Below are 26,400 nucleotides of genomic sequence, written 5' to 3' on the forward strand. Positions count from 1 at the left end.
TCTGTACTGCTTTCCTTTACTTGGCTTTGTATTTATGTACCTGTTTTGTATGCTATGATTTAATGCATTTTGCACTAGCCAGCAGCATCCTCCTGGGACGCATAACATGCACTATATAAGTAAAACCTCTGCTATATGTTTTGAACTATATATCTTGTAGTTTTGTAGTGATTGTTATGCAGTATATGAGCAAATAAGGCCACTAGAAATGGATCTTCAAGAATCTTCATTAAAACTGTCATTTTGAAATTGAACGTTGTTTCTGAAAAGCGAATCTGTGCTACCATGTCTGTGCAATAAATATGCAAAATGGCAAGACTTTCAGTTTTAGGAGCAAACTAATTTGAACTCTGTGAACATATAAAATGTTAAATATCTTATGCTAAATAATTTACATATATACAAATGGCGTGATAAAGAGATTTGTGAATAGTTAAATGTAAGCCTGAATTTAAACTCAAAATGGCACTGTTTATTTTTTTAATGCACATACTCTTGTCTTGTTGTACAAGATTCATCAGTGCATGGTGTTCCAAAGGAAATTTCTTGTCTTTGTGATTTTGAAAACTTGCTCCTCCTTTTCCTTTTTGGCTGATGTCACTTAGGCCTTACTGTGACAACCAATAGCCAAAAAGTTATTTAGACCTTGTTTTAGTTCTCACCTTTGATCTAGCTCTCTTCCGATTTGCAACACCTACTTTTCACAATCCAATTCCCGATAGATAAAATCAAATACCGCCCCTTTTTTTTTTCTGGTCACTAGGAAAAATGTTAGAAAAGGAAGTACGTTCACATTGATTTTATTATAAAAACATATGAGGTCTAAGCCTGGACATAGCATGGAAATGATTAAAATATTAATAAAATGTATTTCTTGTTATACTCGTCTCTAAAATATTTCATGGGCTCTTTGTAAGTGTAGTCTCTATAAAATGGTTAAAAAAAATTTTTTGTGTGCAGTAATCATGAAAGTCATGTAAAATCATTTGTCACAAGCTGTGTTTCAAAGATTCTGATGTTAGTCTCTTTATTTTTCAGGTTATGCAATGGTCTCTGCAACTTATCCAGTCCCCCAGGTGGTGCTTTCACTTTTAGAAGTGTGCCGGTTCTCCGTCGCTCCTAAGGAGAAACTGATTTCTTCTGGTGTGCCAGCGACATAAGCAGACAAGATTGCAAAGATCTGCCCCGTGTCGAGTATGACGGCCACGACCCGTGGCTCCCCTGTGGGAGGGAATGATGGTCAGGGCCAGGCTCCGGATGGCCAGTCCCAGCCACCCCTGCCCCAGAACCAGGTCAGTGCTCCATTTTGAGTTTACCATTCTGATCCCTGTTGAAACATAACTGCTTTTTTGCTGTTACTGAAGTCAAACTGTCGCCGTAGAGAAGGTATCAATAAGGTATGCAGTGTCCTTGCAGTGTGCTGCTATGTTCTTCAAACCACATCTGATCCATTTTGACAGCTGACTTAGTTCGATCGAAAAAAAAAAAAATTGCAGACTCCATGGATGCTAATGTGTTTCTGTAATTGTGCTCTGCCCTGGAAGGAACAGATGTCAACAGAGGAAAATGTTATTAGGTAACTGCAGGAAGAACCCAAAAAAAATAAAAATAAATCACCTGTCCTGTATCATATCACAAAATATATAAATATTTTTTATGGTTGCACTCAAGGCTTTTGGTTAAGAGATAAACATGAGCTTACTTCTAGATTGTTTCTATTAATTGAATTTAAAGGGTTAGTTCACCCAAAAATGAAAATTATGTCATTAATGACTCACCCTCATGTCGTTCCAAACCCGTAAGACGTTCATCGTCGGAACACAGTTTAAGATATTTTAGATTTAGTCCGAGAGCTTTCTGTTCCTCCATTGAAAATGTATGTACGGTATACTGTCCATGTCCAGAAAGGTAATAAAAACATCTTCAAAGTAGTCCATGTGACATCAGAGGGTCCGTTAGAATTTTTTGAAGCATCGAAAATACATTTTGGTCCAAAAATAGCAAAAACTGCGACTTTATTCAGCATTGTCTTCTCTCCCGGGTCTGTTGTGAGCGCGTTCACAACACTGCAGTGTAGTGATATCCGGTTCGCGAACGAATCTCTCGATGTAACCGGATCTTCTTGAACCACTTCACCAAATCGATCTGAATCGTTTGAAACGGTTCGCATCTACAATAAGCATTAATCCACAAATGACTTAAGCTGTTAACTTTTTTTAACATGGCTGACACTCCCTCTGAGTCAAAATAAACCAATATCCCGGAGTAATTCATTTACTCAAACAGTACACTGACTGAACTGCTGTGAAGAGAGAACTGAAGAGGTCTTACGGGTTTGGAACGACATGAGGGTGAGTCATTAATGACATAATTTTAATATTTGGGTGAACTAACCCTTTAACATTCCTATTATTGTATCAATATTAACCTTGTATACTACCAAAATCAAGGAGTTTTAAGTATTTTCTTAGTTATGTCTGTGAAATGACCAGTACTTTAGACTCTTTGATCACAAAAAACTGCACACATTTTCCATGGTTTTGTTTTTCACTGTTGTCTGACAGTTCACAGCGTTCTGCAGCATCGTTTTTTGAATTACTTTATTGCTGTCTGGCGTCATATTGTAATATCCTTAATTTCAGGTTTACCTGCCACTAAATGACCAACCACACATTGTTTGCTTTTGTATTACTCTTAGATCGTTCTTCCTTTCTAATTGGGCAGTACAGGAAATGCTGAAAAGTTGACCATACATTATGCAGATAGTCAAAAGTCTAGCTCAGTGAGAAATGAAAGGGATAGTTCACCCAATAAATGGAGATATTTTAATATAGTCCATTTTTGTATACTTTTTCATCAACAACTTTGGTAAATATAGGCTCAACCATGTGTCCTTGATGAGAGAAGAAAGTTCATTGGTTATCATGTCAAACAAGCATGTAGGGCTGTGCAGTTAATCGCATGCAGTTGTCATGCGCATCTTGTCAATAAAGCCGGTTGTGTGATTAGTAGTAAATCTCCATCACCTACTTTCAGATGGAGCAGCAATTTACTACACAGAGCTGTAGTTAAAGGGTTAGTTCACTCAAATATTAAAATTATGTCATTAATGACTCACCCTCATGTCGATCCAAACCCATCTTCGGAACACAGTTTAAGATATTTTAGATTTAGTCCGAGAGCTTTCTGTCCCTCCATTGAAAATGTATGTACGGTATACTGTCCATGTCCAGAAAGGTAATAACTTGGATGATGTTTTTATTACCTTTCTGGACATGGACAGTATACCGTACAGACATTTTCAATGGAGGGACAGAAAGCTCTCGGACTAGGGATGGGCGATATGGGCTTTAAAATGTATCATGATAATTTCTGATATTTATTGCGATAACGATATCAATGACGATAATTTAGGGAATCCTGGTTTTTTTTTGTTTTTTTTTTAGAGAAAAGTATTTTACCCAAAATAGGGTGTTGTGAGCAGTACACACGACTGTTTAATACATGCTGGAAGCCGGAGGGCGCCCTTGTGCAGAAACTCCACATATGCATAGTAGAAGTAATGCTTCAGGAAATAACTAATATGGACAGAGGTATCCAGTGATCGCTGTAACTAAATAAAACGCAGATAGAGAAATCTTTACTGAGGAAACCTGAAGACAATAAACATGCGATTGCACAAAATACATGGTCTGTGTTCTTCAAGCAATCTTGGGTATTTGTAAAGTGTATTTATAATGCAATGGTAATCGACATAGCCTTTATCACTGTATATAAGGCTATAAAATAGTATGATTTCTGCCTTATTCTGATACGAAAGCACATCTGATCTCAAAAATAAGTTATTTCAAACACTCGACTATGTTATGAAGTTAACATGGAGAAAAAGCACGTCAATGAATAATATCTTTGTTGGACAACAGGTTTGTAACCGACTCATACACATGTAAAACTGTATTGCACACGTGCTACTGTAGTACATTTATTCAAGGCTCAGACCGATTTTTGTCGCACTGTACAGTGTTATCCAAACCTGTTTCAGATTGTAGAAGGAGCTGCTCAATTTCATGTTCGCCTTCCTAAACATCACTCCACACAGTCGCACACAGATATATGTCAACAACTAGATTTTATCATTATTATCGCGGGAAGACTAATTCTTATCGTGGGGAGAATTTTTACTGGTATATCGCAAAAGATAAGATATCGCCCATCCCTATCTCAGACTAAATCTAAAATATCTTAAACTGTGTTCCGAAGATGAATGGAGGTCTTATGGGTTTGGAACGACATGAGGGTGAGTCATTAATGACATAATTTTAATATTTGGGTGAACTAACCCTTTAACTGCCAAGCTATGCAATATTGCGCTTATTATCGCAGGCGATTCGATCTGCGATTATGGAAGCAATATTGCCTAATTGTCAGTGATCTAAGGCTCTGTGTAGTAAATGATGTCAAGTGTGAATTTGCTAACATGTAACATTATACCGTTTTCATTTATATACTGTCTATTGCTGATGATCGCATTATTTTTCATATGCATCTGTTTGCATAAGAGATCGCTGTTTTTCCGTCCTGTTCATGTGTGTGTTTTGTTCAGGAGGTTTTGTACTCGTTCAGAAGATGTGTAATAGTGCCCCTGAGTATATAACAGTGAAAACACGAAAAGCCGTAAAAACTTGTCAATGGCGGGGAAATGTTTTCTTTTAAAAGATGTGATAACTTATCAATTGCGGGGAAAGAGTTAAAAGGCAGGAATCAATGAGGATGAGATGCCTGGCAGAGAAAAGCACACCAGTTGGTTAGAAATGTGTAGCACCTAGACATGAGAAGCAAACTGGCTATGTAGGTCAGCCAAGCAGAAGGAGCCTTTTCCAGCACACCCCCACATTTCCCAAGTTCTGCAGGCTCCATTCAGCTCTACATGCAGAGCTCCAGCTCACATGCATCCATTGACACGGCACAGGAAACTGACTCGGAGCATCTTAAAGCTGCTTTATCTTTCTTACGCTTTCTTTCATTCTTTTAATCCCTTACATGGATACATACTTTATGCCTGCTTATTTGAAGGATTATCCCGTCACTAAGATACACAAGTCATTAAGGTGGTTTACATTTCTTGAGTGTGGCTTTCTTGTTTTTTACTGTCAGGTATACCACATAAAGTGTTAACAGGAGAATGTCTAGAATTTTCTTTTAATCTCAGATATTATTTGTCTATTATTTATGCTGTTTGTCTATGGCTTATCATTATTAATAGATTTGCCTATCTTTTTAAAACTGATTTTACCCTGATCTTACTATGACTAGTCTCAGATGCTAACTTGGCATCAAATAACCTGATAAATAGTATAGATTTTTGTGGAAACGTGAGACTTTTTTCTAACTTCAGAGTAAAAAAATAAATAAAACTGCATTTATTTGACAGCTATATATATATATATATATATATATATATATATATATATATATATATGTATATATTCTTAAATACAATGTTTTACTGAAATTAAATGTTATGAATATCTTTTCATGTCATCATTTACAGCCTGTGTGGCAGACTTTGTTTTATGAGGCCACTTAATATTATTCTCCATATTTATAGTTATGACCCTGAATGTTATTTTCATATCACATACTTTCTAAACCTGTGAACTGTTTGCATTGCAGACATCCTCTCCCAACTCATCCAACGAGAACTCCCCAGTGAGCCCACCAGATGACCAGGGTCAGGGGGGCAGTTCCACTCCCCTGGAGGAGGAGGAGCCAGCTTTCCCCCACACTGAACTGGCCAAGCTGGATGACATGATCAACAGGTAAGGGCTCGTATCCTATATTTGGTCTAATTATGTTTAGAATTAAATCAGGAGCACTGGAGATGAACTACAAGGAAACTGATTAAATGACATTTATTTAGTGAGATTACACATCTGTGTCTTATCAGTGATGTATTATGTTGATTAATTATGTTTTTTATTTTTGTATGTACAGGCCTCGCTGGGTCGTTCCAGTTTTGCCAAAGGGTGAATTAGAAGTTCTTCTTGAAGCTGCTATAGATCTTTGTAAAAAAGGTAATGCTTTATTTTTAGGTCTTATTCATCATTTAATATTCCTGCTGTTTCCATCAATTGTTCTGCTGAGTAGTGGCAGAAGCACTATTACCTTTATCTGCATCATCTTAAGCTTTCACTTTTGCTCTTGAAGGAATTCTTCAGCCTGTGTAAATGTCAGGTTCTGATAGGTTGCTCTTTCATTTCTGTCTCCAGGACTTGATGTCAAGTGTGAAGCATGCCAGAGGTTTTTCAGAGATGGCTTGACAATATCCTTTACAAAAATACTGACAGATGAAGCTGTTAGTGGATGGAAATTTGAGATCCACGTAAGTCCTGCAACTTGTTTGATGGTGCCATTTTCATCACTCCTTTCATTTCAGCTGCACATTTTGTCACTAACCGTTTGGCGTCAGGTCTGTCCCCTCAAGTATTGATTACTACTTTGGGCGACTGTGAAGAAACAATGTTTATTTTGGTTACCTTCAGCTAATTTGGCTGTTTGATTGAAATGCCAAAGCTTTGATCAAAGAGCTCCTTTCAGTAAAACAGAGGCAGTATTAGGACACAGCGCTGAGTCATCGCTCTCGTATGAGGCTTGTTTTAGCTCTTCCAAGGCTGCTCTCGGATCAGCTTCAATGCCACTGCAAATATAGATTTTTTTTTTTTTTTTTTTTTTTTTTACATTTTAAGACTTCCTTCTCAACGTAAATCGAAGTGCATCAACTATGGTTGCATTTCAGTCTATTTTTAAGCCACAAATTACTTTTAGGATGGTATGTGTTTGGCCTCACATGTCGATCTGTGTCTCATTCTCTCGGCAGCGGTGCATCATTAATAATGCCCACCGACTGGTGGAGCTGTGTGTGACCAAGCTCTCTCAGGACTGGTTCCCTCTGCTAGAACTCTTGGCGATGGCCACCAACCCCCACTGTAAGTTCCACATCTACAATGGCACTCGGCCCTCTGAGTCGGTGCCTGCTGGGGTTCAGCTAGCTGAGGATGAGCTTTTTGCCCGTCCACCTGACCCTCGCTCTCCGAAGGTGAGTGGGTGTTTGTGCCAGACTTTAATGATGTCTTTAATTCATGAAATTAATTTATGAATTATTGAAACTTGTTAATAAAATCAGTGTTTTGATATAGTTAAGCTTAAAAAGAAAATGATGACTAGTCACGCGTCACCTAAAATATACTCTCTTTTTTTCTTATGCATTCATATAAATTTTAACCTGTATGTTAAATTTATGAAGTTAAATCCACGGATGTCTTATGCATCAATTACCTGTTTATGAATCTGCTTTAATTTCAGTGTTTTATTGTGTTTTGGTGTTTATTTGTTTCCTGCAGGGCTGGTTGGTGGATTTAGTAAACAAATTTGGCACGTTAAACGGGTTTCAAATCCTGCATGATCGATTCATGAGTGGCCAAGCTCTGAATGTTCAGATCATTGCTGCACTCATTAAGTAAGAACAGCGAAGAATATTTAACTTATTTGCCTGTAACCTGGAATTTAGTTTAATAAGGTTTGGTTTACTTGTTTGTTTTGCAGGCCTTTTGGACAGTGCTATGAGTTTCTCACTTTGCACACAGTGAAGAAGTACTTCCTTCCCATCATAGAAATGGTTCCCCAGTTTCTAGAAAACCTCACAGATGAGGAATTGAAAAAGGAAGCAAAGAACGAAGCCAAAAACGATGCCCTGTCTATGATAATCAAATCTTTGAAGAGCCTGGCTTCCCGAGTACCAGGACAAGAGGAAACAGTGAAGAATTTAGAGATATTTAGGTTAAAAATGATACTTAGGTGAGCTGAACATCAGCTAAAACTAGACATTATGCAGCATATGAAATGATTTTTCTTGATCATTGACCTTTTTTGTTACAGGTTATTGCAGATTTCTTCTTTTAATGGTAAAATGAATGCACTAAATGAAGTGAACAAGGTGATTTCAAGTGTTTCCTACTACACACATCGTCATGGCAATCCTGAAGAGGAAGAGTGGCTGACAGCAGAACGCATGGCAGTAAGTCATGCTGTAGCACTTAACCGAATAGTTTGCATGACAAAGCTTGAAACATTCTCCAGTTATTATCATTGAATATATTAAGCGAACAAAAACTTGCTGTATTATTTAGGTATGTGAAGGCCTTAGAGGTAATGGAAGTAAAGTTTTTGATTCAAATCTATATCTTCACATTAGCTGTACATGCGTTTGTCTCCCACAGGAATGGATTCAGCAGAACAATATTTTGTCTATTGTGCTGCGAGACAGCCTTCATCAGCCACAATATGTGGAGAAACTGGAGAAGATCCTGCGATTTGTCATCAAAGAAAAGGCCCTAACGCTTCAGGACCTGGACAACATCTGGGCCGCTCAAGTGAGACATTCTCAAGTTCCAAGTTTCTGTGTGATTAATGTATATTGTAAAATGATTAATCATAGTATTTTTGTCATTCAAGATTTTCATGCAAAGCCATACAATACCTACAATTTACCAATCAAACACTATTAACCAATCAACATAATCACATGACTATAATGTTAAATTAAGTTCATTTGTTAACATGTTACCTTTGGCAGCCCTACTAGAATTTTTGCTTTATTAGTAAACTTTGTGGCATCTTGTCATTCAAACAGATTTTTAATTGTAATAATGATATCTATATCCTCACAGGCAGGGAAACATGAGGCTATTGTCAAGAATGTTCATGATCTTCTTGCAAAGCTGGCATGGGATTTCTCACCTGAACAGCTGGACCATCTCTTTGACTGCTTCAAGGTTATTCATAATGAACTGGCAATTGCAATTTTATGCATAAAAAATGATTGTCTTAATGTAGGGACTGTGCATTACAGGCATTTCATTAGGACTCAGCATTTCTATGTGTGCCTTACTAGCATTCCAATCGATTACAGAATCTCTGTCCTCAAAGGAATCATTTTATGGTTTATAGGAGAGCTGGACTAATGCAAGTAAAAAGCAGAGAGAGAAGTTACTGGAATTGATTCGTCGACTGGCAGAGGATGACAAGGATGGTGTGATGGCTCACAAAGTACTCAATCTGCTGTGGAATTTGGCCCATAGTGATGATGTTCCTGTGGATATCATGGACCAGGCTCTTAGTGCTCATATTAAGATTTTGGACTATAGCTGTTCCCAGGTATCCTGATCAGCCTTATTTAAATAGTTCCATGCTGAACAAAAGTCATTTTTAAAAGATGTTTTGGTCACATGAGAGTGGGTAAACAGTTGAGGACATTGAATTAAAAACAGTTTTTGTACTGTTGTAGGACAGGGACACACAGAAGATGCAGTGGATAGACAGATTCATAGAAGAATTAAGAACTAATGACAAATGGGTGATTCCTGCACTGAAGCAAATACGGGAGATCTGTAGCCTCTTTGGAGAAGCCCCCCAGAATTTAAGGTAATGCAGCTCAACTCAGCCAACTTTAACCATCTGTTACATTGATACTTGTTTTAGTACACAAAAATGAATGAAAAAAAAAGAAAGAAATTTTTGCTCATATTCAATGAATATTTACATGAAAACTACCCACACAATTTAGGAAGAGCATGTAAATGTAGCAAATGTATCGTACGCATCCCTGTTGTTTTTCAGAAAGAAAATACCTATTAACTTACTAAAGAGCTTAGAGGGGTAAGTGGACAGCAATTTTGGGAAATATTATCATCATCATTATTATAACTAATTTTAAAGCTAAAGTTTGCTTTTGGTTTTCAGTAAATCTGTAATTTATGAAAATCTGCTTGGTGTCTCCTGCACCATCTAATCAAATCACCAATCAGTGCCTGTGGACGAGGTTCATGCGTATAAAGCTTCTCTCAGTAAGAGTGCTGCTGTGGGTTACATTTCATAAACTTACAAATGCATACTCTTGGTACATGGTCTGGATTTAGTGCACTCTTCCTTTGGGATGCTTTAAATGTGTGAGTCCGTTGGAGGAAATAAAATTGCAGAAGCCTGAACTCACATTTTCTAATATTTTCAAACACCTTATGCAATGAGTTTAATATGATAAAATTATATTTTTCTGCATTTGCTGTGATGGTCTCGGGATATTGCTTCTTTAATGTAAATTTAAGCTTTCAATTAGCTATATACCTAAAAAGCCCATTGTCATACAATTTAGTTAAAGAACTTGCAATATAATGAAGATATTACAATGGGAAGGATAAATCAGTCATGTGTTTTTCTTCCTTTCTTTAGTCAAACGCAACGGAGCCCACATGTCTTCTATCGACATGACCTAATCAACCAACTGCAGCACAACCATGCACTGGTCACTCTTGTAGCAGAGAACCTGTCTGCATACATGGAGAATATGAGGCAGTTCTCGAAAGGTTTGTGAGGCTAACATTATTTGTATATATGGACATACCTGTTTAATAAATTAGAGGGGTCATGAAGTGGAGAATCAAAATGTGCCTGATATTTACACACACAACAGGTTATTCTACAAAAAAGTAGAGAGAATTGAGATCGCGATTCTCCTTGACACGCCAATGCAAACAATAAATATGTTTTGGCGCTCTTTAATGTGGCATGAGTGATCGCTCAAAGCGCCTCAGTTCCCATTTTAAGTGAATCTTTTAAGTCATCTACAAGATGGATTAAAATGTTGATGCTGTAAAAGGAGACAGACTTTTTTTTGTCTGGAACCCTGTTGCCATCTCAAGTATCAAAACACACAACATGCTGTAAAGGAGGGTGTGGATAGGGTTTGATTTAAGTTAGCAAATCACAGAAGTGGGTGTTTACTTCCATTTCTACAAGCGGTAACGTTCCTTTCACTTCTGTTTTTCATCAGAGAATGAAAACAAGGGTGGAAAATTATCGGTTTTATAAATATTATTCTTGGTACAAAAAAACCCCTCAAAATCTGAACCTGCATGTCATGACCCCTTTAACATATCTTGTTATTTTTTATGCCCACAGTATTAAACATTTGCCGGTGCTAACTTTTTATGTTTTATCAGAGCACGCAGACTTTGATCCCCAGACGGTTAGGCCAGGAAGTCGGTATAGTCATGTTCAGGAGGTCCAGGAGCGGCTCAATTTCTTGAGGTATTTATACTATATAAACAACCTTCCTATACACTAAATAGATTGCAGAATCCAAATTCAGTTCCATTCTTTACTCTCATCACATTATTTGGCTCTAAACGTTACTCATTTTTGTCATCAACAATAGGTTTTATAGTGTACTAGAATAAGCTGTTTATCACTGTAGCTAGGTGATACATGATTTTATATACGATTAATATATATGATTTTCACTTTACTTCTTTACTCTGGTTTCTATCCTTTTGATTGTAATAGCAAAACTAAACAGACACAGAATGTTTTAGACTATTGTAATATAAAAGGCTATTTATTTGTCACCAATGGTAAATTTCTTGTACACCAAGGAACAGACAATTTCTTGGTGTGCACCTAATTTCAGAAAACAGCTTTCACACCTATCAAGTCCCCCTAATTAACAAATGATTAAATATCCTCATCCTTCAGGTTCTTACTGAAAGATGGGCAACTCTGGCTGTGTGCACCTCAGGCTAAGCAGATCTGGAAGTGCCTGGCGGAGAACGCAGTATTCTTGTGTGATCGGGAGGCCTGCTTCAAATGGTACTCCAAACTCATGGGGGACGAACCCGACCTTGATCCTGACATCAACAAGGACTTTTTTGAGAACAACGTACTGCAGCTTGACCCCTCGCTGCTGACAGAGAATGGCATGAAATGTTTTGAACGATTCTTCAAGGCAGTCAACTGCAGGGAGGGCAAGCTGGTGGCAAAACGCCGGGCATACATGATGGATGACTTGGAGCTGATAGGGCTGGATTACCTGTGGAGGGTAAGAGTCAATTAAAGTTGTTGAATCTTCATTTGTATGTTTAGAGCTGCTTGTTCTGGGATATTACCTGTCTCAAATGCCTTCATTTTTAGTCTGTTGTTTATTTAGAAATAAGTCAGTGTATTTTAACAAAATGTCAAGTAGAACATTTGGAAATATGCCTTTGGATGGAACTTTTGGATGACCTCATCACAGTTATATATATTGTTGTAATATCACCAGGTGATTTTCAGTGTCACCAGAAGTATTTTAAAGCTAAATGTCAGCCTGGGCTCAAACCTTCTATTTTCCTTATTTTTATTTTTTTTGACAGGTTGTGATTCAAGGAAGTGATGATATTGCTAGCCGAGCAATTGACTTGCTTAAAGAGATTTATACTAACCTTGGACCAAAATTACAAGCCAATCAGGTAATAATACAGTGGAAAAGCATATCACTTGCTGTAATAAATGTTGGGATGATCTTGAGTTTGTTTTTAAAATGTGTCATATGACTGTTTGCAGGTAGAGATCCATGAGGATTTTATTCAGTCTTGCTTTGACCGGCTCAAAGCCTCCTATGACACTCTGTGTGTGCTGGATGGAGATAAAGACAGCATTAACTGTGCCAGACAGGAGGCCATCCGCATGGTGAGAGTACTGACGGTGCTAAGGGAGTATATAACCGAGTGTGACAGTGACTACCACGAGGAGAGGACCATCCTGCCCATGTCCAGGTAGACCCATTCAAACCTGTCATAAATCAGACAATAGATTTGTATTTTTGCTTGTCTATGATGGCCAGATTCTAATAAAATCTATTTAAATGTTGATGTTTTTTTTCTCTCTCTTTAAGCTTTCCGAGGAAAGCATATCACGTTAGTTGTGCGTTTCCCAAACCAAGGCCGACAGGTTGATGATCTGGATATTTGGTCGCATACCAACGACACAATTGGCTCTGTGCGACGCTGCATTCTGAATCGAATAAAGGCCAACAGCACACACACCAAGATTGAGCTGTTCATCGGGGGAGAGATCATTGACCCAGCAGATGACAGGAAGCTAATCGGGCAGCTAAACCTCAAAGATAAAACGGTAGGCATCTCCTTGGCTGTTTTTCTCAATTTGCTCAGTAGGGAATTTCACCCACACAACCTTTGCCACACATTTAACATCACTTTTTGTAAAGGTCGTTTGAACAGGATATGTTATAGTTTACAAGAGTGCCCTTTTTTTTGTCTCTAGCTCATCACAGCCAAGCTCACCCAGGTTAGCGCCAATATGCCTTCCAGTCCAGACAGCTCCTCAGACTCCTCCACTGGTTCCCCTGGGAACCATGGCAATCACTTCAGTGATGGACCAAATCCTGAAGTGGAGAGCTGTCTTCCTGGCGTGGTGAGCACATTGCCATTCAGGCACACAATTGAGCCAAACTGTCTATTTATTTACACATTGAACACATTGAAAGGGGAGTGCATCTATGGTAACTAAAAATAAAGATCTAAGAAATGTCTTTAGAAGTTGATAAATTGTGTATATCCACCCGTGGTGCATTGACGGTTGGCCATCAGGCAATGTTGGGTGGTTTTTGAGCATCTAGTCGGACGCCATCAACTGTTTTTTGGTCGATTCTGTCTAGCAAGAAAGAGACCTCCGATTGGTTATTTAGCTTAGCAAATGAGTGCACAAGAAAAAAAATGGAAGGGACGAAAGCAAACCAATGATGGAGTTAAGAGGGAACGTACAGACACTTGTTATCATTCTGTCAGTTTCTTACTTTATCCACAAGAAGAAGACCAAAGACTGACAATGCCAGTGCCATTTACAACTTAGCAGACATGATTGGAAAAAAGCTCCACAAATCCTTCGGTAATGAGTGCAGCTGGTGTAAACAATGGTAAAGCGCTGCTTGCTTTGTATACACACAGTTCTAGATCTCTGGTTTCCCCGTTTGAATGCCGAATACAGACTACTGCCACCTGCTGGTGTGGGAGAGTTATGTTCTCTCATGCAATCGCAGAGTGTACATTCTAGTTGGCCATTGGCTGTAGTGTGTCCGGTGTGTTCTAGTGTAACGTTTTTTACCCCGGCGCAGGCGATGCGAGACAACGCAAGGCGATGCCACAGTCGGCTTTCCTCAGTAGGGTTGTGCCAATAGCTTGATAGCAGATATCTTTGTTGATAGTCAAGACGATATTAGGCTCATTCTCCTATTGATGTTTTAAATTATTATTGTTATTATTATTAGGTGTCCCATTATAATTTGGCTATTATTATCAAATTGCCCGGCTATTTCATTCAGCACCACACTTCATACACATTAAATGAAGATTAGAGCCTGTGGCCAGTGAAGGAGTCCCCAACCACAAACACAGATGTACATCGTTTGCTGATATAAGCTATTTCATTGCACTTTAACAAGTAATCTGAATGGCCTATATATGTGCAATATTTTAGCTGAGCCTTCACTGACTGAGTTTAATGCCACAGCTATGTTAGAACACATTTCAGTCTTGTTTCTGTGACGGCTCGTCATGGGGTGTACGGTCCGGAGCGCTGTATGACTGATGCATCCGTTTAATTTAACTTTACTCCAAATATAGGAACTTGCCTGTTTTAAATACTTTATATTTAAAGTGTTCATTTATGTCCAATATTTAGTGTTAAAATGTTGGCCTTTAAAATAAATCTACTTTTGATTTTCACCGTTGACTGATTTTGCAGACTCATTAGACTGATAACTTTCGTGCGCAGAAGCGGTAAACTTGTCATAAGGCCTGCGCCCCTATAATAGCGATGTACGACTGCTTCAGAATATAAATATATATGAACTAGCAGTTTTAAATATATTTATATTTTGCATGTTTGTTTATCAGTATGTTTGAAAGTATATTATTAAGATTGTTTGTGCTTCCATAGGCTCTCTCTCGCTCGCGGTTTAAAACGCCAAATAGTTATAAAATAGCCTATGACAAGTAAGCTACAGAGAGTCTTCCTCTCGCAACCCACCCATGCATGATAATATTGCGTATCGGCTATCCCACGGGCTGGCGATATTACGATTTGAAAAATGACCATACTGCACAACACTATTCCTCAGCACAGGTTCTTTGGCGTTGGTTTGTTGTGTGTCTACCCTAAGAGCCTAATAGTGACTTAAAGTACAAGAACACTATATAACATGCCCACAAACAAATATGGTGCATAAAAGAATGTTTCCTATTCTTATAATGCAAGTTTCAAGTTGACTTTGTTGTAACAGTCAGAAGTAAAAAAATAAATAAATAATGGAATCACCCCGCCCCATTTGCTAAATGTCTGTATTTAATATTAAATTTATTACTGCATTTATTATAACTGTTTTTAATGTGTTGTCTTTGGCAATTTTAAGTGTAACCTCTGATTCTTATTGTCTTAGATAATGTCCCTGCACCTGCGCTACATCTCTTTCCTCTGGCAAGTTGCAGATCTGGGCTGTAATCTCAACATGCCTCTCCTCCGGGATGGAGCTCGTGTTTTAATGAAGCTCATGCCTCCAGGTGCTCTATATGCTTCATTAGATGTCTGCTTGAGACATCTAGCTGCACCAATCTGCTGTCTTTATTCATTACTCGTTGTTGTTGCCTTTCAGATAACACCACAGTGGAAAACCTGCGAGCCATCTGTCTGGATCACGCCAAACTCGGCGAAAACAGCCTTAGCCCCACATTGGATTCACGTTTCTTTGGCCCATCACCATCTCAAGTGCTTTACTTGATAGAGGTTTGTTTGGTTCTCAATATGAATACATATTTTATGAAACTAGCCAAGCATAGACACACAGCTGGTTATGCATACCCTGAGTTGGGTATGATGCGTTACATAGTAACATTGTTACGTTACAAATGTAGTGTTAAGGGGGAAAAAAGGCTTTTAAAATCGCGTTTTGCGTGGGTCGACGGAGGCACCGGCACAATCACATTTTTTCCTGATAACAGCGAAAAGAACTTAAAATGCTCCACCATTTTTGATCATACATACAACTGCAATACATCATTTGAATCTGTGAAGGGTGTACTTTATTGTCTAATTTGTGTACACTCACAATATCATCAAAAGATTGTGCTTTTGTAAAATAAAGAAAATATACAGGGTATGCTTTTAGCTGTCTGTCTCCGCAAACTACTTTCTGAAACGTGTCACTAAAATGAACCAAAACTCAGCGAATACTTCACACACAGACATGAGAAACATATCTATGGAAAGCTTGAAAAAGTGTCTACTTTTAAATGAAGTAAGTCTTATCTAAAACCAATGTTTTCTGATGAAGTAATCCATTTGAAAACCAACGCGAGGTCCAGTTTTTCCAGTCTGAGCTCATTATCTGTTGATCACGCCCACGCGCAGTGCGGTATTCATACGGTAATCATCCACGTGAGACACGTGAGCTTGTAAATGCCCACATCACCTCCGTAAACAAAGAAGCAAGGTTAATTTTTAGTATTCAAATATGCAAGTTCATCAATACTGTTCTCAAATGTTATCAGAACCCTTTTCACACAGTTAAACACAGTTAAGCCAGCATACATATATGCATACAGCAAGCAATGTTGTATATAAAACACTGTATAGGCACATTTAAAGATAAATTTTTCATTGTTAGGCAGGTTTATCCTTAGAATGTTAAGTTTAAGAAATTGATTAAATCTTTAAGTCAAGTTGCTGTTTTCATACCTTTGTAATATTTTTCAGTCAATATTAAATTACTGAAAGAACTACAGTTTTCACATTGTAGTGTTTTTTTTTTTTTTTTTTAGGCTTGATGTTTTCAAAATAACGTGAAAGTAATTAGTAATCTGGTTACTTTTTACATGAAGTAATCAGTAATGTAATCAAATTACAATTTTCAAGTAGTAGTCAGTAATTTGTAATCTGTTACTTTTTTTGAGTAACTTACCTAACACTGTGCTTATCACAGAAAAGCAGCATAATTTTAGGATTATTTGTTTTTTTTTTTTTTTTTTTTTCAGAATTTATTCATATATTTTATTTTTTATTTTTATTTTTTTGGTTTTTTTTTTTGTTTTGTTTTGTTTTTATTGAACTGTTGGTGGACATTGTATTTGTTTGTGTGTGTGTGTGTGTGTGTGTGTGTGTGTAGTGTAATACAGTTAAGACAAAATGTGAAGCAAACAGTTAAACACACTTAGAGTACAAAAAAAATTATCAAAATAAAATTATAAAAATAGTTTTTTTTTTATTATTTAGCTTCATTTTTATTTTAGTTTTTTTTTTTTTTTCTTCTTCTTCATTTGTTTTTGTTATGTAATATTCACTTGTCATCTAATATTTATATTTTTACTTTAATTTGCAAAAAAAAAAAACGGGTTCAGTACATTGTCCCAAAATACGTTTTTTTGTGTGGCATCAGTTATTGCTATATGCAATGTTTGTGTGTGTCTCAGGTGGTGTACGCCTTGCTCATGCCTGCCAGTGGGACATTGGGCGAGGATGCTAGTGACTTCCAGTACAACTTCTTGAAGAGTGGTGGGCTGCCCCTGGTTTTGAGCATGCTGACCAGAAATAACTTCCTGCCAAATGCTGACATGGAGACCCGGCGGGGAGCTTATCTCAACGCACTAAAAATAGCCAAACTGCTGCTCACAGCTGTAGGCTTTGGCCATGTGAAGTCCGTGGCGGAGGCCTGCCAGCCTGTGGTGGAGGGGACTATCCCTGTATCGCCTGTAAGTTGCCCTTGCTTTAGCTCCTAACTGTTCCTTTCAAGGAAAAATATAAGCACAATACCTTTAATGACATTTACTTCACAGAAAAGCACCGAAACTTAGACCCTCAGTTTATTTAATACATTTCCATATCATATAGGGATTTTAAAATTGAAGCAAAGGCATAAAAGAGAGACTTGGCATCTTAGGGAGAAACAGTGAACCTGCGTTCACTTGTGTGCATAGCTTAACACTTCTGTCCTGTACCGCATCTCATAAAAGTGCACTTGGCACAGCCCTAGTATTTAGTTAGGACCAATTATGGGGGGATGGGACAGTAAAGTTTGGTTACTGCAATAACACAATTCTGTTTGAAACACTGCAAAGAAGTAAGTGAAGTGTTTTTTTTTTTTTTTTTTTTTTTTTTTTTTTTTTTTTAAGAGTGGATTTTATAGGTTTAGCACTGAGCATTTCATTTCTGTTTAAGACTGTAACCTTTCATCCTCCCTGACATTCGTCAGTCATTAGAAACTGGCTGGCTTTCCCTATGTATCTCCATAAATGTCAAAGGTGTACAGTGTCTTGTGAGGAATCACTCACAGACGCCAGAAGCATTTGCATGAGGGAGTAATAACCATGAGAAAGGGAAAAGTTAAATGTACTTTATGCAACTTTTTCTTTATTTGATTGTATTTTATTATGTTTCTATGCATATGGTGGAACAATATTTATATGACCAATAGGGTTGGAAATTAACTCTGTCCACGATTTTGACTGCATCACAAGCTGAAATGTGAAGCTCATATTAGGGTTGTGCCGATAGACGATAGTATCGTGTATCAACGATAATCAGAGATATCGACGATAGCAGATGTCTTTGTCGATAGTCAAGGTAGGGCTGGGCGGTATATGGCATGCAATTGTCATGCGCATTTCGTCAGTAAAGCCGGTTCCCTGATTACCGCTAAATCGCCATCACCTGCTTTCAAATGGAGCGGCATTTAATACACAGAGCCGTAGATAACTGACAAGCTACGCAATATCGTGTTCATAATCGCAGATTAATTGCCTTCGATAACGAATGCGATATTGCGTAGCTTGTCAGTGAACTACGGCTCTGTCTATTAAATGCCACATATATCGCATGCGATATATCGCCCATCCCTTAGTCAAGGCGATATTAGGCTCATTCTCGTATTAATGTATTAAATTATAATAACAATTATTATTATAATTTTTACTTGGCGGCCTATTATAATTCGGCTATCAAATGGCCTTGCTATTTCACTTCAGCACCGCATTTCACACACAAGCGCAAATGAGGATGAGAGCCGGTGAAGGAGTCTCCAAGCACAAACAGACGTAGCCTACATCGTCTGCAGATATAATGTATTTCATTGCACTTTAACAAGTAATCTGAACGGCCTATAATATGTACAGTTTTTTAAACAAGCCCTCACTAACTAAGTTTAATGCCACAGTTATGTTAGAATGCATCTCATTCATTTATGTTGGAGTTGCTTCGGGCTCGTCATGGGGCGCACTGTCCGGAGCTCTGTATGACTGATGCATCTGTTCAATTTAACTTTACTCCAAATATATGAACTTACCTGTTTTAAATACTTTATAGTTAAAGTGTTTGTTTATGTCCAATATTTAATGTTAAACTGTTGGTCTTTAAATGAAATCTACTATTGATTTTCACCATTTACTGATTTTGCAGAACATTTAGACTGATAGCTTTCGTGCGCAAATGTGGCGAATTTGTCACAGGACGTGCGGTATGACAGTTGTGTCCGACTATATATGAACTAGCTGTTTTAAATATAGTATTTTTATATTTAACGTTAGTTTATCAGTATATTTGAAAGTACTTTTTTTTCGATTACTGGTGATTCCATAGGCTCACTCTCACGCACCTGTGCGGTTTAAAACACCAAATAGTTATGCTATGACAAGTACAGAAAGTCTCTCTCTTGCTCCACCCATGCACGATGATATCGTGTATCGTCGATCTCACGGGCTGACGATATGACAGTTTGAAAAATTACCATATGGCCCAACACTAGCTCATATATTTTGTTAAGGAAGGGTTGAGTTTATGAAAATTTCATGATTTGAAGTTTTTACCGATTGTTGCATTAAAACAGTACTTCACAGATTCTAAATTCGCACAGACAGTGTTGTTAAACCAAAGTGTTATGTTTATACCTTTGAAACTGCATTAGTGTATCTAACTCACTTAACAATACACATTGTGATTAAACTTCATGTCTATACACCACTGAATGCATTAAATTGATTAAAAATGACAGTAAAGACACTTATGCTACAAAAGACTTCTATTTCAAATAAATGCTGTTCTTTTGAACTTTCTATTCATCAAAGACTCCTGAAAAAATGTATCCCGGTGAAATAAACTGCAAAAGGGAGACTGAAAGTGATAAACATGCAATAGAGATCTAGCATGAATTTGCAAGAGAACACTTTTTTTTTTTTTTTTTTTTCTAATTCATTCATAGATCAACCAGACCACACATGACCAGGCTCTAGTGCTACAGAATGCCTTGCAGAATATCCCCAACCCCTCCGCCGAGTGCATGCTGCGGAACGTGGCCATCCGCCTCGCCCAACAGATCTCAGATGAGGTATGTTATACAACACCACGCAATCATCGCCTCCAGAAACTGGTTTGTTTGCATTGTTTGAATAAATGTCCTCGGCTACCTTGAATAAAAATGTCTGTAATGTATTTTATGATCAAAAGTGTTTTGTTGAAACCTCTTTTTTTGCTCTGTGTGTAATAGAGTTGTACAAAGGAAATAATTGAGGAAACACCTCATGTTTCAGGCTCAGTTTTCTTAGTTTGTCCTTCTCTTCCTGTACCCAGAACTTCTTCCAGGCTTCTAAGTACATCCCAGATATCTGCGTCATTCGAGCGGTTCAGAAGATAGTTTGGGCTTCTGGCTGTGGCTCTGTTCAGCACGTCTTCAGTTCTAATGAGGAGATCAGCAAGATCTACGAGAAGGTGCTAGTTCTTAGCTGTATTGAAAAAAACCCCTATGTGTAATCAATTAGAATCAGATTCATTATTATCAGACTCTTATGCCTGTAATGTGTGATCTCCTGCAGACAAATGCTGGCAATGAGCCGGATGCAGAAGATGAGCAGGTGTGCTGTGAAGCTCTGGAGGTCATGACCCTGTGTTTTGCCCTTATGCCCACTGCACTAGATGCACTTAGCAAAGAAAAGGCCTGGCAGACCTTCATTATAGATCTGCTGCTGCACTGCCAAAACAAGTGAGTTGTCATAAAATAGAGTGCTGTTATTCCTGTTATGCAGTTGCTTTTGAACTTTGAGATTTTCAATAAAATGAATATGCTTTAAGTATTTTTATATAAAGTTATACCAGACTTTCAGAAATGTGTTTTATTCAGTTTCTGAAATTAATACTTAATTGTATATTTAATTTATTGTTAAAATGTTGTGTAAATTACTTAAACTTACAGAATGATCCTGAAGATTACTAGTACTTATTGAGTCATTGAATGTTTGAACTTGAAATTAATTCAATACGTACTGTTATTTATTTCTAGGTCTGTTCGTCAAATGGCCCAAGAACAGTTCTTCCTCATGGCCACCAGATGTTGTATGGGCCATAGGCCTCTTCTCTTCTTCATCACCCTCCTCTTCACAGTTTTGGGTGTAAGTGTCTTGTATATTTCTTTGTGACACAGCTGGGCATTTTTTTGTTGTTGTTGTAGTTGTTAATGCAGAACATCTCATTATTTGTTGTCATATTTATCCTGTCCTTTTGTGTTCCAGAGCACTGCAAAAGAGCGGGCAAAGCATGCTGCTGATTACTTCACTCTTCTTAGGCACTTACTCAATTATGCATATAACAGCAACATTAATCTTCCTAATGCAGAAGTTCTCTTAAACAATGAGATTGACTGGTTAAAGCGCATCCGGGTATGTTCGTTTACATCAGCTTATTTTTGGAATAAAAATGGCATAAACTTTAGTGTGAAAATTTTGAATTATTATTATTATTTTTTTCCAGGATGAAGTGAAGAGGACTGGAGAGCCTGGGGTTGAGGAGACCATTTTGGAAGGTCACATTGGTGTCACAAAAGAGCTGCTAGCATTCCAGACCCCAGAGAAGAAGTTCTACATTGGCTGTGAAAAAGGAGGTGCTAGTCTTATCAAGGTAAACTCATTGGACACTTTTGCTTAATTACAAAAACAAAAAACTTTTTTTTAAAAAATTTTTTTTCAACTGCATTGCCATATCAGACTAATTGATCTACCTTTGTTTTCCATGCACCGTATAGGAGTTAATGGATGACTTCCTGTTCCCAGCATCTAATGTGTACCTGCAATACATGAAGAGTGGAGAATTCCCCACTGAGCAGGCCATACCTGTGTGTTGCACCCCAGCCACAATCAATGCCGGCTTTGAACTGCTGGTTGCATTAGCTGTCGGATGTGTGCGAAATCTCAAGCAGATTGTGGACACACTAACTGATATGTACTATTTAGGTGTGTGTGCTAATGTTAGATAGAAGTGTTGCAGATACTGATATATCTGCATATATATATATATATATATATATATATATATATATATATATATATATATATATTCAGTTATTTAATTTTTTTTTAACATTTTTTTTTATGTACCTTTAGGTTGTGAACCACTTACAGAATGGGAATATTTGCCACCAGTTGGTCCAAGGCCCACCAAGGGGTTTGTTGGTCTGAAAAATGCAGGTGCGACTTGCTACATGAACTCAGTGATCCAGCAGCTCTACATGATTCCTCCCATCAGGAATGGCATCCTGGCCATTGAAGGCACGGGCAGTGATGTGGATGATGATATGTCTGGAGACGAGAAGCAAGATAATGAGGTACTGTCTAACATGGTTCATTTCCTGAGTCTCAGACTGTCTTGTGTTCATGAGAATTTTACCCCATATGTGAGAGTATGATTCACTTAGATTGAGCAGTGTGAACACAAAGTGCTCAAGGTTTACATAATTTTTTTAATTTGGAGTATTCCATATTTTTGCCATTAACTGGGCATTCGGTTTGAACATTCAGACACACGCACGTGATTGGACAGAAAATGAGGCTTCGTTTTTCGTTGATCACGTGATTCTCTGAAAACAATATGCGCTCCGGCACAGAGCTTCGTGAGAAATTGCCCTGCGTAACTCGATACACGCTTTGAAGCTTCAGGGTCATATGTAACATCACTAGTACCAAGTGACTGACAAATTTAGCCATCTCTGGAGTGTATATGCCATGTTGGCACTCCCTGGAGCTGAGGGCATTGTAACAAAAAGTTTAATTTTGCTTTAATTTTCCAGAGTAATGTGGATCCACGGGATGAGGTGTTTGGCTATCAGCACCAGTTTGAAGACAAACCTTCTCTCGGTAAGACGGAAGACAGGAAGGAATACAACATTGGGGTTCTTCGGCAGTTGCAGGTCATTTTTGGACATTTGGCTGCCTCCAGGTTGCAGTATTACGTGCCTAGGGGATTCTGGAAGCAATTTCGGTGAATTCACCTTCTCTATTTTATGAAATCCTCCTTTCTTTTAAGACTACCGAACAAGGCGTAATTCTCTTTATTCTTTCTGCAGGTTGTGGGGTGAACCTGTCAATCTGAGGGAACAGCATGATGCCCTGGAGTTCTTTAACTCACTGGTAGACAGTTTAGACGAGGCTTTGAAAGCATTGGGTCACCCTGCCATGCTGAGCAAAGTACTGGGTGGCTCTTTTGCTGACCAGAAAATATGTCAGGGCTGTCCTCACAGGTACATTGGAAAGGAAATATAGGTTTTTTTTTTTTTTTTGCCTTAGAAAATCTGTGTCCCAGTGTAACCCGCTCCATAATGTCTTTTCAGATATGAATGTGAGGAATCGTTTACGACGTTGAATGTAGATATCAGAAACCATCAAAATCTAATTGATTCTATGGAGCAGTATGTGAAAGGAGACTTGCTCGAGGGTGCAAATGCCTATCACTGTGAAAAATGCAACAAGAAGGTGTGTTTTCTGTTTTTATTTATCTTTAGGATGGATTTTGTTGTTAATTAAGAGAACACTATTAAGCTCAAGGTGGTGTGTCTACATGACAGGTGGACACAGTGAAGCGTTTACTCATTAAGAAGTTTCCTCCGGTGCTGGCCATCCAGCTGAAACGCTTTGATTATGACTGGGAACGAGAATGTGCTATCAAGTTCAATGATTACTTTGAGTTCCCACGGGAGTTAGACATGGAGCCCTATACAGTAGCTGGAGTAGCTAAGCTGGAGGGGTCTGATGTGCACCCAGAGAACCAGGTATTACACTTTCTTTGGTGGTCTTCTTTGGTCTTAAAGTTGTCTAATTCATATAAATGTCATTTGGAAATATTTTTATAGCTGAAGTTTTGAATCTGTCCTTAGCAGCAGGTGATTCAGCAGAATGAGCCGTCGGAGCCGGAACCCCCCTGCAGCTCTCGCTATCGTTTGGTGGGAGTTCTGGTCCACTCAGGCCAGGCTAGTGGAGGTCATTATTACTCCTACATCATTCAGAGGAACGGCAGTGGTTGTGAGGGAGAAAGGAACCGTTGGTACAAGTTTGACGATGGTGATGTCACTGAATGCAAGATGGACGATGACGAGGAGATGAAGAACCAGTGCTTTGGTGGAGAGTACATGGGTGAGGTCTTTGACCACATGATGAAACGCATGTCCTACAGGCGACAGAAGCGCTGGTGGAACGCCTACATTCTCTTTTATGAGCGAATGGACACATTAGACAAGGACAGTGAGCTAGTTAAATACATCACTGAGCTGACAGTGACCAGCAAACCTCACCAGGTGAAGATGCCCTCTGCTATTGAACGCAGTGTGCGCAAACAAAATGTGCAGTTTATGCACAACCGTATGCAGTACAGCTTGGAGTACTTCCAGTTTATCAGGAAATTGCTGACCTGTAACAGTGTCTACTTGAATTCACCGCCAGGTAAATCCAGCCATTGACCTTTCTCTATTCTCCTCTGTTGTAGTTGGGATCAGGGCTGCAACGTGATTCATTTTTAATCATTCCGTCAATCTGTTTCTTTGATAACTGTATAAAAAGCAGAATTTGATTTCTTGTATCTTATTGAGGGAAAAGTTTCTCCACGTCTTTCTTGATATTCACCTGATATTAAAAATAAATTGTATTAATACCTTAAGATTCAATTTAAATATTAAGTTATATTTGGTTATTTCTAAAAATTTGAGAGAATGTAACTAAAGTTTGGGGTTGGTAAGATTTTTTTGAAAGTGTCTTATGTTTACCAAGGCTGTGTTTATTTGATTTATTTAAGGAATTTTGTGAAATATTACAAATTTAAAAACTTTTCTATGTTAAAATATTTTCAATTATAATTTATTTCTGTGATGTCACAGCTGATATTTCAACAGCCATTTCTCCAGTCCCCAGTCCCGCATGATCCTTCAGAAAACATTTTTTTTCACCCAGTTTTAGCTTCATCAGTGTTGCTGTTGATGTCTAACTGTGTGTGTTTGGGAAATCGATTTCCTTTTTCCTCATTACATACCGGTCTCCTGTTATTGTTGCTGCTGCAGGATAATCTATTCTAGGAGATGGTGAAAGCTATTGCAGCATTAACGCTTATTTTACGATTATTTGTGGCTTTTAGGTCAAGACCACCTTTTGCCTGAAGCAGAAGAAATGGCTATGATTAGTATACAGCTCGCTGCTAGATTTCTCTTCAGCACTGGGTTCCACACAAAGAAAATCGTCCGTGGCCCTGCTAGTGATTGGTAAGCATGTGATTTGTTTATCAGGCACATGTTTGCCTTCAGCAGTTTGTTGATCCTTGTTTATCAATGTTTCTTTTATTTCAGGTATGATGCTCTGTGCATCTTGCTACGACACAGTAAGAATGTGCGTTACTGGTTTGCACAGAACGTCCTCTTTGCATATCCGAACCGCTTCTCCGAGTACCTGCTTGAGTGTCCCAGTGCAGAGGTTCGAGGGGCCTTCTCCAAACTCATTGTATTTATTGCACATTTCTCCCTGCAAGATGGACCCTGCCCTTCACCGATTGCCTCACCTGGACCTTCAAGTCAGGTACATCTCTTCGATCTAGGCTTCCCTTATTCATGGGAAATCGTGGAATCCGTGAAATTTGGAACTCAGTCCATAGGTTGTTGTACTTTATACATTATTTGTCCTTTTGTCTCAGAGCTGTGATAATTTGAGTTTGAGTGAGCACTTGTTCCGTGCCATACTTAATCTGCTGAGAAGGGAAGTGTCTGAGCATGGCCGTCACCTGCAGCAGTACTTCAGCCTTTTTGTCATGTATGCCAACCTTGGTAAGAAACACTCAACACCCTTAAAGGTCTGCATCCGTACAGGCTTGCGTGCAATAATTCTGTCCTGTCTCACTCCATTTCTTTCTCTCAGGCTTGGCAGAGAAGACGCAGCTGTTGAAGCTTGGGGTACCAGCTACCTTCATGCTTGTGGCTTTGGATGAGGGCCCTGGGCCTCCTATTAAGTACCAGTATGCTGAGCTTGGAAAGCTCTATACTGTCGTCTCACAGCTGGTTCGCTGCTGTGATGTGACGTCACGTATGCAGTCCTCAATTAATGGTGAGTGTTTTTATATCTTGCTGCTAAATGTGTGTATTTTGCATGTAGTTTTGGTCCCCATTGCCCAATGAAGATGCTCATCCTTGCTCAGGACTTCCTGACTGACACAAAGCCATCTCCAGGCATCTGC

The 26,400-nt window shown here is 38.4% G+C and overlaps 1 protein-coding gene across 11 annotated transcripts in view; it reads left to right on the forward strand.

Moving 5' to 3' along the window:
- The window catches only part of LOC109075317 (probable ubiquitin carboxyl-terminal hydrolase FAF-X), a 36,519-nt gene that overhangs the window by 2,327 nt on the left and 7,792 nt on the right, over positions 1-26,400 (forward strand). For 6 of the 11 annotated variants that reach the window (XM_042763942.1, XM_042763937.1, XM_042763941.1 and 3 more), the window contains exons 2-41: positions 1,039-1,292; positions 5,674-5,819; positions 5,995-6,074; positions 6,270-6,382; positions 6,878-7,096; positions 7,401-7,516; positions 7,603-7,854; positions 7,936-8,074; positions 8,277-8,429; positions 8,727-8,831; positions 9,007-9,213; positions 9,344-9,480; positions 9,676-9,714; positions 10,285-10,418; positions 11,055-11,142; positions 11,587-11,929; positions 12,243-12,338; positions 12,433-12,645; positions 12,763-13,002; positions 13,153-13,302; positions 15,326-15,446; positions 15,539-15,669; positions 17,352-17,630; positions 20,132-20,257; positions 20,500-20,637; positions 20,742-20,908; positions 21,206-21,314; positions 21,435-21,581; positions 21,673-21,819; positions 21,944-22,151; positions 22,302-22,522; positions 22,985-23,175; positions 23,261-23,434; positions 23,525-23,666; positions 23,759-23,962; positions 24,068-24,629; positions 25,315-25,438; positions 25,523-25,748; positions 25,864-25,993; positions 26,085-26,270. In XM_042763942.1, the coding sequence (XP_042619876.1) occupies positions 1,197-1,292; positions 5,674-5,819; positions 5,995-6,074; positions 6,270-6,382; positions 6,878-7,096; positions 7,401-7,516; positions 7,603-7,854; positions 7,936-8,074; positions 8,277-8,429; positions 8,727-8,831; positions 9,007-9,213; positions 9,344-9,480; positions 9,676-9,714; positions 10,285-10,418; positions 11,055-11,142; positions 11,587-11,929; positions 12,243-12,338; positions 12,433-12,645; positions 12,763-13,002; positions 13,153-13,302; positions 15,326-15,446; positions 15,539-15,669; positions 17,352-17,630; positions 20,132-20,257; positions 20,500-20,637; positions 20,742-20,908; positions 21,206-21,314; positions 21,435-21,581; positions 21,673-21,819; positions 21,944-22,151; positions 22,302-22,522; positions 22,985-23,175; positions 23,261-23,434; positions 23,525-23,666; positions 23,759-23,962; positions 24,068-24,629; positions 25,315-25,438; positions 25,523-25,748; positions 25,864-25,993; positions 26,085-26,270 (6,799 nt within the window). In that variant the 5' untranslated portion in view covers positions 1,039-1,196. The remainder of the gene's footprint in view (positions 1-1,038; positions 1,293-5,673; positions 5,820-5,994; positions 6,075-6,269; positions 6,383-6,877; positions 7,097-7,400; positions 7,517-7,602; positions 7,855-7,935; positions 8,075-8,276; positions 8,430-8,726; positions 8,832-9,006; positions 9,214-9,343; positions 9,481-9,675; positions 9,715-10,284; positions 10,419-11,054; positions 11,143-11,586; positions 11,930-12,242; positions 12,339-12,432; positions 12,646-12,762; positions 13,003-13,152; positions 13,303-15,325; positions 15,447-15,538; positions 15,670-17,351; positions 17,631-20,131; positions 20,258-20,499; positions 20,638-20,741; positions 20,909-21,205; positions 21,315-21,434; positions 21,582-21,672; positions 21,820-21,943; positions 22,152-22,301; positions 22,523-22,984; positions 23,176-23,260; positions 23,435-23,524; positions 23,667-23,758; positions 23,963-24,067; positions 24,630-25,314; positions 25,439-25,522; positions 25,749-25,863; positions 25,994-26,084; positions 26,271-26,400) is intronic. The other 5 variants (XM_042763945.1, XM_042763944.1, XM_042763940.1 and 2 more) reach the window with 2 other exon arrangements.

Source organism: Cyprinus carpio, chromosome A9, assembly GCF_018340385.1.
Source record: "Cyprinus carpio isolate SPL01 chromosome A9, ASM1834038v1, whole genome shotgun sequence".
Taxonomy (NCBI): Eukaryota; Metazoa; Chordata; class Actinopteri; order Cypriniformes; family Cyprinidae; genus Cyprinus; species Cyprinus carpio.